General features: G+C 55.5%; 1 protein-coding gene across 1 annotated transcript; it reads left to right on the top strand.

The window, feature by feature from the left end:
- Window positions 1-9,886: 9,886 nt before the first annotated feature.
- On the top strand, window positions 9,887-11,287 carry L3040_008625 (uncharacterized protein; the record flags this gene model as incomplete). Its single annotated transcript, XM_007296053.2, has 1 exon — window positions 9,887-11,287. The coding sequence occupies one exon, from the start codon at window positions 9,887-9,889 to the stop codon at window positions 11,285-11,287; it is 1,401 nt and encodes a 466-aa protein (XP_007296115.2).
- Window positions 11,288-12,379: the final 1,092 nt, after the last annotated feature.

Below are 12,379 nucleotides of genomic sequence, written 5' to 3'. Positions count from 1 at the left end.
TTTTGATGAGTGTGGTTGTGATTGATTGACTTGTATTCTCTAGAACTCGACTTGTATTCTCCAGAACTAGGATATACTAGGTCATAAAAGGGAGCTTTTGATAAGTGTGCTTGTGATTGATTGACTTGTATTCTCTAGAACTCGACTTGTATCCTCCAGAACTAGGATTTGGAGCGAGGTTGTAGTACCTACCTACCGGTACAGTACCTACCTTACCTATAGGAACCAATGCCCAGGCCCGAGATCCGTGCACTCACTGCCTTAGTAGCACGTGCACCTTGCTCTCCGTCTACTTCATCTACTACGTACCTAGCAACACACCCCTCAGCTACCAGTTCAAGACCGGAATTAAAAGTGAGAAGGTCGATGTACTACTAAAGTATTCGCTAGAAGATACTTTTCCAAACCTTCAGAGCAGGAGGTGACGGAGGGCCTCAACTGCCTGGTCCGTGCACTCATCCCCTCACGTGGCCTGGCGGCCCCACAAACACCCCCCCTCTTGTCCCTCTTGTCCCTCTTGTCGAGGCCGCACGAAGCTCTCTCGAGTCCCGGGCGTAAAGTACTACTACGTATTGGCCCTCGAGGGCAGGGTGAGCCAGGGGGGTTTAAAGTGGAAAACTTAAATCTTGGGGTGGCACCCGCGAAGGGGTAATACTTAGGCCTGTCCCGTGGTACTACTACCTAGTAGTACCATCACAACTTCCTTTGATGGTCCCCTGTCCACGTGAAGGTTCCACGAGGGTAGCTTCCCGGGAGTGTCTTCCAGAGAATTCGGTGACCGGGATCCCATCTGACTTTTTTGTTTGTGTTTTTGTTTTCCAAGTACTATACAGAGTAGAGGTCTAGAAGGGAGTAAGTACTCGGGATCTGGTAGATGTAGTAGCAGGTAGGTACTACCGGTACGTACGTAGTAGTTGTAGAGTAGTAGTAGTAGCTGTACGGTACAACTAACTACAGCGGGTAGAACTAACTGTATTGAGTGCTTAAACATGCTGGTCCCTGAACGGGACTATCCCTATTGTATACTCCGTAGCTCCGTACCTCCGTACCTTCCGTACAACGTGGTACTTACAACCGTCCTTACTACTGTACTTACTGACTACTTAGTATAGGAGTAGTACAGAAGTTGGTACTCTGTAAGATATTCAACAGTTTGACATGGGAGCATTTGCCGACCCAAGGGTGTGGTGCAGGGTGGGACATCAGACCACTACCACGCGAGATCCGGGGGGGGGAGTGGGGTGGGGGGGGGGGGGAGAGAGGTCGTTGGTGCCTGACGTCCAAACCGTAACTGTATCTGTCGAAGTACAGTAAGTTTCCGTAGGGTAAGGGGGGGGAGAAGGGGAGGGAAGGGGGGGGGGGGGATGGTGAAGTGTTTCAGGAATTAAACCTGAACATCAGTCCTGCGCCTGCGCCTGCGGGAAGTCAAAGGACATCCATCTTCCCATTCTTCCTACCTATCCGTCCATCGAACCCTCGATACGGGAGTAGAGTACAGAGTATAGTAAGGGCCATACAACTAAGTTATTCGGGCAAGGTGTGTTAAAGTGGGTGGGAGGGTAAGTCGTGAGACCTGTTTGGGGATGAACCTTTTTTTTTTTCCCCCTTAGCACGTCACGTCACGTATAGTACCGGACGAGTATAGTATAGCATGGTACTGGTATACTTCGTAGTGCGTAGGGTCATCGCCTGCTCTCCTCCGCAAACTCGGATGGTTTGGGTTCGTGCGATGCAAAAACATGGGACGGGGGCGGTGAATATCCAGGGCCAGGTCCGAGCGTAGCGTGGTAGCGCTGCGCTGCCGGCCGCTACGACATGTCGAATTGTCGATCGAAACAAAGCAAAATAGAGTGGTGTGGCGTGGTAGGTGGTGGGTGGTGGGTGGTTTGGGTGGTATACTGCATGTCCGGAATAAAGGAACCAAACCAAACCAAACCAAACCATACCAGACCAAACCATACCAAACCAAACCAAACCAAACCAAACAACATATCTCAGGAGTGCGAATAATTTCCGTGGTTTGGGACCATCGAAACGAAACAGAATATTCCGAGGGGTTTCACGTATGTTCTTCTTCTCTTCGATTCTGGGCTTGACGCTACGCATGCCATGCTGATGGCTGATGCAAGATGGGATGCAAGATGGATGGGGGATGCAAGACCCTCACCGCCGGTTGATGGTTGCCTGTCGGCTGTGGACGCCGAGGTTGATGTTAATATTGATATTGATAGTACCCGAGTCCGAGTCCGAGTCCGGACCCGATTCCGAGTCCGAATACGAATCCGAATCATGGTTTAAAATACGAATACGAGCCCGACTCCGAGTCCGAGTACGTTATCGGCCGCGCACCGAGACTCGAGATGGACGAGTGAGAAGTGACGAGGGAGAAGTGAGAAGTGACGAGCCTATCCCATCTAGGAAGTTGAGCACATTAACTACTGGGAAGTCGACCGGCTGATGACCAATCAGAGAAAGTCCGCCTCCGCCAGTCCCCCCGCATCGACGGACAGGGCCCTGGCACCGAACGGCCTTTACCCAGTGCCTGCGTATCTTCACTTTTCATTGATGCATTCTACATTCTACATTCTACATTCTACACTCTACACTCTACATCTTCATCCTTGATATTCCTCCGTGGTCATCGGCATGAACCATTCGCCGTCGACCTTCATTCTTCAGCTGGACTCTTCATCACCATCATACCATCCTCCTCCTTCCCTTTCCATCTTCACCCTTCCGGGCCGTGCAGCTCATGATTGGCGAGCGGAGGCGCCGCCGGCCGCCGCCGGCCCGCATGGACATACTCCGTGCTGTGCTGTGCTGTGCTGTATTGTACGGTACGGCGCGTACAAGTCCGTATGGGCCGATTGATAGTCCCCGGCACCCAAATAAGAGTTCAAAATCACGCACGAACGGCGCCGCTCGTAGGGTTCAGCGGCCCCTCTCGCCCCTCCAGCCCCTCCAGCCCCTCCAGCCCCTCCAGATTCCAGCCCCTCCAGATTCCCGATTTAGGGTTCACCGCCCTCAACTGTCAGTGAAGCTTAGATGCGGCACCGCTCGAAAGTCTATAGATTATTTCAACATCATCTTCTGGTGTCTGGTCCCGGAGCTGCTGGCTGTCTGAATGGACTCCTCTGGCCTCTTCGTCCCTGATCCCCCTCCGCCCTCGGCGACGTTCCGACAGCAGAGACAGCGGCGCGCACGCAGGCGTTGCTGGCTCCATGGCTCTACCTACCAACCAGCAGGTCTGGACCTCCAACTAGCTCACTACCTTTGGCTGCGTCTGAGCGTTGTGAGGGAGATGGGGCCGACGACCGACCCGTCGTATTGACCAGGGTTCTCGAGAAGTTCCGGAAGCAGTTGTGAGTCCGTATCGTAGTCGTAGTCGTAGTAGTAGTAGTAGTAGTAGGAGTATTATTAGTAGCTCGATGATCAATGTGGACACTCCATTACGTGCTCGATCGCAGGAGGGGAGGGAGGATGACTACGCTGTCCCTACCGGTACAGTCGTAGTCGTAGGACTAGTACGACAGACATCCCGTACGTGACTAACGACTGAACGCCCACTCACTTCCCACGTGGTCCAGGCTGACAATTGACTTTTGGACCCGAGATTGAGTTTCGACTCGCTCGGGGTTGATGAATCCACAGGTGCAGGTGCAGGTGCAGGTGCAGGTGCGGGTGCAGGTGCAGGTGCAGGTGCAGGTGCAGGTGCGGGTGCAGATGCAGATGCAGACGCAGATGCAGATGCAGACCACGGCTGAGGCGTACGGGGTAGAAAAGCAATGTCGCGAAGATGAGATTGCAGGCGGAGGAGTAATCTACTACTCCCTCTCTATGTGATACGGCGCGAATCTACGGTAGCATCGCGGTAGCGGTCGCCGGCAATCCAGCCCGCCAGTCAGCCAGCCCGCCAGCTATTCAGCCAGTTATTCAGCCAGCCAGCTATTCAGCCCGCCCACCCAGCCAGCCAGTCAGCCAGCCAGCCAGTCAGCCAGCCAGCCAGGGCCCCCCACGTACTACTACTGTATGTCTCACATTCCTTCCCTCCTGCTCTTCCCTCGCCTGTCGTCACTCTGCAGCGATTCCAAGATCCCCTATCCTGTTCCCACCCTGGTACAGTGATTGATCAGATAAGCTGGCAAAGAGGTATACCGTACTAGAGGTAGGTATACTACACGTACGTAGTAAGTGGTAAGTACGTAGTAGTAAGTAGTCCTTACAGCAGGTACGTTGTACTAATAGTAGTACCACTAAGTACCACGCACCACCCACCACCCACCACGACTACTCCGACTCCTGCTCCTACTCCTGCTCCTACTCCCCAAGTATACGTAGTACTTACGACCCGTAGGACTATACTACTACATGCACACTGCATTATGCGCATGGCTGCACGTCTCCCACTTCCCTTCCAACAAGAAAACAGAGTATTGGGAAATCAAACGGAAGTAAAGCAAAACACCAGGCGATCATTACCTAGGGCGAAGGCCAGTGCCCAGTCCCAATCCGGATTCCCGCCCCCGGCTCATCGTGCTTCAAGGATAGGGATGGGGATGGGGATCAGCTCCGTTCAATTCGAGTCCAGGTGCAGGTTCAAATTCGATTTCAGTTCATCCGTTACCCTGGTGGCTCATCGCTCCGTACTCTATCTGTACAGAGAGTACTCTCCGTAGGGCTCAGACTCGGTCTCAGACTCGGCCACATGTGTCCTCGTCCTGGTCCTGGCCCTGGTCCTGGTCCTGGTCCTGATCCTGATCCTAGTCCTGATCCTGGTCCTGGTCGTGACTGATGCGCTGAGCCTGAGCCTGAGCCTGGCTGGGCTGGTGCTGGTTGCTGGTGCTGGGGCTGGGCTGGGCCCCCACATCTCATTTCAAAGTCAAAAAGGGTCCCAGGAGAGAGGGACAGGGAGAGGGAGAGGGAGAGGGAGAGGGAGAGGGAGAGGGAGAGGGAGAAGGGGAGAGGAGGAGAGGGGGAGGGGGAGGGGGAGGGGGAGGGGGAGGGGGAGGTTAGGATGGTACGGGGAATATCCAGCACGGCTTGAACCCGCTTCTGCGGCCTCAAACCTTACCGTAGTCCGCAAGCAGGCTGCAAAGCCAGGGGTACGTACGTTCCTGGCATCATGCTGTCCCTCCGCTCCGTTCGTACTCCGTATACGTCCAGGTACGTCGACCATTACAGGACTGACAAGCCGGTAGCTCCGGAATTGTCAAGGGGGCGTGTGTGTGGGGGGGGGGGGGGGGGGGGGGAATCGAATCTCTTCCCCCCACCGCCCCCGTACACGATATGCGGGCCTTGAAGGATTGACTGCGCCGGTGGCAAAATGAAGTAATAGGTAATAGGTACCTACAACAACCAGTAGTACTAGTACTACCTACACAGCTCATGTCATGTTGGCGGTGCCGTCGGTCGGCTCACCCAGTCCCGTGTGCCTCCCCGAACTGCATGGATCGAACATACTAACTTCATCTTCTCAACTACCAGTCCGGATGGGATACCTCTGCTCCTGTCACTTGTGACATGTCCCGTGCCCGCCGTACTACTTAGTAGTACAGTACTTACTGTATCTCGCTGGCGAGATCCAAGTCCTCACGAAATTCTATTATTAGCACTTCGGAGTCTTGGGTGATCGGGGCCAGGCCAGGTCAGGTCGGTCAGGAACAGGGGCCGAACGTAGGGATGAAGGGGTTCGGAGCCCGGGGCAGCGGCGGTGGAAGACGTGGAAGTGGAAGTGGAAGCGGAAGCGGAAGAAGAGAAGGGGAAGAGGAGACGAGAAGAAGCACGAGCAGAAGCAGACGCAGAGACCAGAAAGACTAGGTCCGAAGAAGAATGAAGAAGGGTTGGCGCACGAGGATCAAACGAGGAGTTCTGTACGTGCAGGGGATGTGAACCCGCAGGATCAGATACAGTACATACTGTACGTAGTACTATAGGGAATTGTACTTGTCGTAGAGATGAGATGGACCGTCGAGCAAGAAGGAAAGAGGGAACAGGAGATGAGACAGGGAGATGGGAAGAGGAGATTGAATTGGGAAAAGGAGATGGAGAAAATGAGAGAGGGAAAGGAGAGACGTCACGTCACGTCACGTCACGTCACGCCTTCGGACTGTGTGTTTGCCTCGCTAAAAGGAGTCATAGTACGTAGTAGTAGTACTTCGTAGTAGTACAGTACCTGCGGAGCGGAACAGCTAGTACGGTCGGTAGGTAGTATACTACTACTACTACTACTACTACTACTACTACTACTACTACTACTACTACTACTACTACTACTAGCTTGCACATCTCCTCCCCCGCATTGACGAATGAACCACTTGAAACACAACACACTTCTAGAACATGGAAGATGGAAGATGGAAGAGGGTATGATTGGATTTCAAGATGGAATGTTCCTCATGTCCTGAATGTAGTTTGTTAGATTGGATGGCACTCGGTATGGTGTAGATTGTCTTCTGGATGCCCGGCCTTGTCTCTCCTCGTCCACTTTCTTTGACTTCTACTGTACAGTACAGTACCACAGTACCACGGCTACTACTCCCGTACCTACTACTACTACTACGTACTAGGACTTCCCACCCTAGCTACGCCTGTGCTCGCCGCGCGACGCTCGACCACCGCGGATCCATCCATGCGGGCCCCAGGTGGGCGCACTAACTCAGCGCAATGCAGATGCAGATGCAGATGCAGATGCAGATGCGACGCCAGGCCAGCCATGCAGCCACGCTCTCTGCCAAGAGGATCCCTCCTCCTCCACCGCCTCTTCTCTTCACCTCGGCCGGCAGCGGTTGGGAGAGCAGCAGATCGCGGAGGGAGGGGAGGGGGGAGGGGAGCTAGAAGGAGACGTGGAAGGGGAAGGGGAAGCGGAAGGGGATGGGGAAGGAGAAGGGGAAGCAGAAGACGGTACGGTACGGTACGGTACTGTACTAGAAGTGAGAACAGGCTAGTCTCTGTTGAGAGACTCCTGCGTTTGCGTGTGGGTGGGTGGGTGTGTGTGTGTGCATGCGGAGCGGAGTACTGCAATAATACACCGTACAACGTATAGTAGATGTGAGAGAGAGGGAGAGGGAGACGGAGAGAGGGAGACGGAGAGCGAGAGGGAGAGGGAGAGCGAGACGGAGAGATCCTTGCTGCCTCGAGGATGAGGAGAAGGGGGAGGAGAAAGGAGGCGAAAGGAGGAGAAGGACGGGGAGGAGGAGGAGGAAGATGAGGAAGAGGAGCCGAGCGGACAATTCACACACTGGGCATCGGCAAGGGCATCGGCATGGGATGGGCATCGGGCATGGGCAGCCCGCAACAAGATCTTACTCGGTAGGCCTTTGACTACTATGGTACTAGTAGTCGTCGTCGTCGTAGTGGTCGTGGTAGCGGTGGTGGCAGTGGTAGTTGGTGGTAGTTAGTAGTAGTACTACTACGTAGTATATACTAGTATTATTGTAGTATTACAGTACGTAGACATAGAGCGTGCAGGAATAAACGTGTCGCAGGGACTGGGCACAACTGAGACTTTGGTCCCCAGGTAGGTAAGAGTATCTCGCTCGAGTGTCCAGACTACGACTACGACTACGACTACTACTACGACTACTACTTCTACGACTACTCCTTCAACGACTACTCCTTCAACGACTACTCCTACTACGACTACTACTACTACCTCCATCTCCATCTCCATCTCCATCTCCATCTCCATCTCCATCTTTCACTGCCCATAATACCCATACATAAACCCATACCCAAACCCAGACCCAGACCCAGACCCAGACCCAGCCCCCAAAGCATAACCCAATCCAATGCCAATACCAATATTACTCATACCCATACCTATAACAATACTAGTGGTACGTCGTACTCTGTACTCCTCTCCCAACCCGGCTCCGTACCCATACCCACCTCGTCACCGGCCCCCAAAACGGCACATTGTGCAGCTGCTCATCTCCATCTCCGGCTCCAATTCCATCACCATCGCATCTCATCTCCCTCTCGGTCTCCATCTTCCAACCAACCCGCCAGCCCGCCAGCCGGACAACACCCACTCACTCATCCACTCACCCACTCACCCACTCACCCACTCACCCACTCACCCACTCACCCACTCACCCACTCACCCACTCACCCACTCACCCACTCACCCACTCACCCACTCCCACTCCCACTCCCACTCACCCACACCCACACCCACTCGTCCACCGCCCACCGCCCCCCCCCCCACCGCCCATCGCCCACCGCCCACCGCCCCCCGCCTACGGCCTCCCGCCTCCGCCGCCGCCGCCTCCGCCCCCCACGTCAAACCCGAGGCCCCCGATCGCACGCCGTTAGTGCCATACCACAGATGCTATCGAGAGCCCCGGCATTCGAATGGTGACGCGTGATAAGGTACCCATAGCCATATCTCATATCCATATCCATATTCTCCATCATCCTCGTATCGGGCGACGTATTCGTCCTGCGCGCCCTCCTCGGCGCCGTTCACTCCGCCTCTCCGCAGTTGAGTCCCGAAGTCGACCTCGGACGTCGGGCGTCGGGAGTCGGCATGGACGTGAACACCAATAGTCAGATCAACATTAACATCGACGTTCCGCTTTCCAATTCTTCATTCTTCTTTTTCTTCCTCGGCTCCAACTTGCCTACCAACAATCTGACCTCTGACCTCTGACCCCCCCTGTCGGCGCCCTTCCCCTGCGACCACGGCATTCATTTGCTTCAGTCCCAGGGGACCCCCCATGACGCCAAGCGAACTCAAAGAGACACAAAACGGAAGGCACGCTCGCTCGTGCTCCACCCTGCCCCCCCCCCTGGTCTCTCCCCCCCCCCTGCCCTACTGGCCTGTTGGCCTGTTGGCCTGCTGCCCTCCTGCCCTCCTGCCCCCCCCCCCCCCCCGATCGTCGTAACGGTAGCCGTAAGCCGGACCTACTGAACGAACGACGCCGAGGTCGACGAGCTATCCCACCCTTCCACCCCTTCCACGCCTTACACCCCGTCCTCCACCACCACCCTGCCGCCGCGGCCGGATCAGATCCAGGCACCTTCCGCAATCATATCTCGCGGGCGAGCTCGACTATTACGGTCTACGGTACGGAGAGTACATCACAACTTCGACCTCCGTAGTACTTTTAATACTGGCCCGACCTGACCTGACCGACCTGACCCGACCCATCTACTCCCTACTCCCTACTCCCTATTCCCTACTCCCTATTCCCTACTCCCTATTCCCTACTCCCTACTCCCTACTCCCTACCGACCAGGCCCCCTCGAACGTCGAAACATCATTTGGTCCAGGGCCCTCCTTGTCAGACCTGCAACGGTGCTCAAGCGCGAGACTAGACCCGGCAAGGCGAGGCAAGGCAAGGCCAGGCCAGGCAAAGGCAAGGCATAATAAACATAACAATATCTCGCCGTCCTGTCGCGTCTCTCATTGATCTTCCCTCTCCAACCACATTCTCCAAGGCGATCCGAACCTGTTCCAGCCCTACCCAGTCCAGTCCTTCCTCCATGAAGGCGTGAACATTCAAAGAACGAACGCTCTCATTTTTTTATCTCCAAAGAGCGAGAGCGAGAGAGTGTGTGTGAGAGCGAGAGAGACGTCCTAGCCGCGCGCACATCTCCCTCGACGTCGTCTGACGACCGACTTGACCATATCAAGAACCCCAACTACCACAACTATAACGACTACATCAACAACAACAACAACAATAAAAACAGACGGACAACCCCTCTCTCCCTTTTCGCGACAACCACCAAGTACATCGCATTCATCACCACCAGAATACTATACTATATAACCATACCCCTTTCAACATCCAAAAATCACCCGCTCACCTGTAACTTCCGCTAATAATACCACACAACCACCACCTTCCACCATCCGCACCCACACACACACACATACACAATGGCATCAGCTTCGCCCCTCTCCCCCACCTTCTACGGCCATATCGCCTCTACACAGGATGCGCTGCTCCTCTTCGAGGCGTGCCTCAGTGGCGCGCTAAACCACGTTGCGCGCCGTCCCCACGACCGCGAAAGGGTCAGTCTGATCAAGAGCGGAAACGTCTTCATCTACGAAGAGCACTCGTCCGGCATCAAACGGTGGACCGACGGCGTGCCGTGGAGCCCCAGTCGGATCCTCGGAAACTTTCTGGTCTACCGGGAACTAGAGAGACCCTTCCCCCCGGGAGAGAAGAAGAGGGCGATGAAGCGTAGCAAGCGGTCGCCGGGCATCAGCAAGCCCGATCCGATCGGGTCCAGCCATGGGATGAGCACCGGCTACAGCCCGGCGTCCGCAGCTGCCGCGAACTTCGATTCCCAGAACCCGAATTCGCTCAGCAAAGAGACCGAGCGGTCGCTGATTGGATCCCTCGTGGATTCGTACGGCTTCAAGGAAGAAGGTCTGGTCAAGAAGACGGTGAGCGTCACGGTGGGGGGCGTGTCGCATCACCTGGTCTCGTACTACACCGTCGCAGACGTGATGAACAGCAAATTTACAACCCCCTCCAAAGATCCCCGATTCCAGCACATCACCCCCCGTCCCGATCTCATCACGAAGCAGAACTTCCGGACGCCCATCGACGAGGTGGACTCCATGGATCGCATGGATGACCGCTCGGTGTACTCGAGCTACCCCTACGCCCGCAGCGGCTACGAGATGACGAACCAGAGCATCGCGCATCGGCCCATGCCTCTCCCCACGCCGCCCATCACCTACGCCTCGAACCCGGCCGTGTACAACAACTATGGGCCCTACGAGAGCCTTCCGCAGGGCCCGCCGCCGAACGGATACGCAGGGCAATACGCGGCGCCGTCCCCCAGCCTCTACCCATCCACCAAATCGGAGAGCAGCTACGACATCGGGGGAGGCTACCGACCGCAGCGATACAATTCCGTCATCGGCATCGGCTCGGAAACGACGAGGACCCAGGTGCCGCCGGTGACGACCAATTTCGCGCGGCGCGCGTCGAACTACGAACCCGGGGGGCCAACGGATCCTGGGCTCTCCGGGATCTCATCTGCGTCATCTGACTCGAAGCTCACGACCGACTCGGGCTACTCTTCTCAAGGATTCTACGGGGGCATGCGAGAAACCACGACGACTCCGCACAGCTACACCGGACACCGGTCGCTGCCCACGCCCACACACCAAACCACATTTGAGCGGATGCCGTCGCAATCGTACAGCAGCACCCCGGTGGAGAGCCCCGGCCTCAAACAGGAGAATATGTGGTCCATGGGAAATTCGAGCGCGGGCCACGCGCACTACATAGCCCCTCAATGGGCGAGCACGGGCACCTCGTAACGGGTCTCCCTTCCTCGCGGGTGGCTCGGGCCAAGATGATGGATCATGCGTTGACGAATTTCCTTTCGTGTGCTCTTTGGGGTTCGGCAGCGGACCTCGGGGTTGGCTTGAAAGGGTGGCTGGGGTTGGGGGGTGGGACGGAGGGAATTTTTTTTTTTCTCTTTTTTTTTTTTTTTTTCTTCCTTCTCTCCGGACGCATATAGGGGGTGGGAAGATCTACTGCCCCAGATCTCCGACGCCGAGATCGTGTGCGCACCTTTCGATTCGTGCCAAGATATCGGGAACCGCGTCTTGAGACCCAAGAACGCTAATGGTCGCCGAGCTTGTATTCCTTTTAATGTACTTTTTATTGATTTCCACGTGAGAGAGATGGGCGGATACCAGTGGATACTATATCCAGCAGACAAGCAAGGGAGCCACGAGTGCATCTCAATAAAAAATGAAGGAATGATATTGATTCGAGAACCCGTTTTATTGCTGCCATTGCCCCGTGGGAAATTGTGAAGCTCCTGAAGCATTGGCCGACTGGCATTGGCTGGCTAGCACTGGCTGTCTGGCTGGCACTAGCTGGCTGGCACTAGCTGGCTGGCACTAGCTGGCTGTCTGGCACTGGCACTGGCACTGGCATCTGGCATCTGGCACTGGCATCTGGCACTGGCATCTGGCTCTCTCCGCGCAACCAGCCATCTGATGATGCAGCGCGCGATGCGGCCGGCACTGACGTCACGATCCACGCCGTCGTGATGAGAGATGTCTGTACCGTACCGTACCGTACCGTCCCGTCCCGGTACCGGTGAGGACCGTCCTGGGTCGATGTTTTTCCTCCCCCCATCGCATCGCGCATGACCAAAGAGCCAATGCTGAAATTACACGTGTTGGTTGCTGCTTGCGCGGTTCACGATCGTGATCGTGGTCGTGGTCGGTAGAGTCATGGTCGGGTGACGGTAGAGTAGAGTACGGTATGTTAGGAGAGGGCACGGTCGGGTAGGGTTCTTCTTCGTATGGGGTTATTGATTCATCTACCGGTATCTATCTAGGTAGGTAGGTAGGTAGGTAGGTAGGTACGCATCAGGCTTTCGTGGAGACTCCGAC

Source organism: Drepanopeziza brunnea (genome assembly GCF_022702325.1).
Source record: "Drepanopeziza brunnea f. sp. 'multigermtubi' strain 214-2 chromosome Unknown ctg16, whole genome shotgun sequence".
In the NCBI taxonomy this organism is placed as follows: Eukaryota; Fungi; Ascomycota; class Leotiomycetes; order Helotiales; family Drepanopezizaceae; genus Drepanopeziza; species Drepanopeziza brunnea.
Note: the sequence above shows the minus strand (reverse complement) of the source record. Positions and strands in the feature narration are given on the sequence as shown.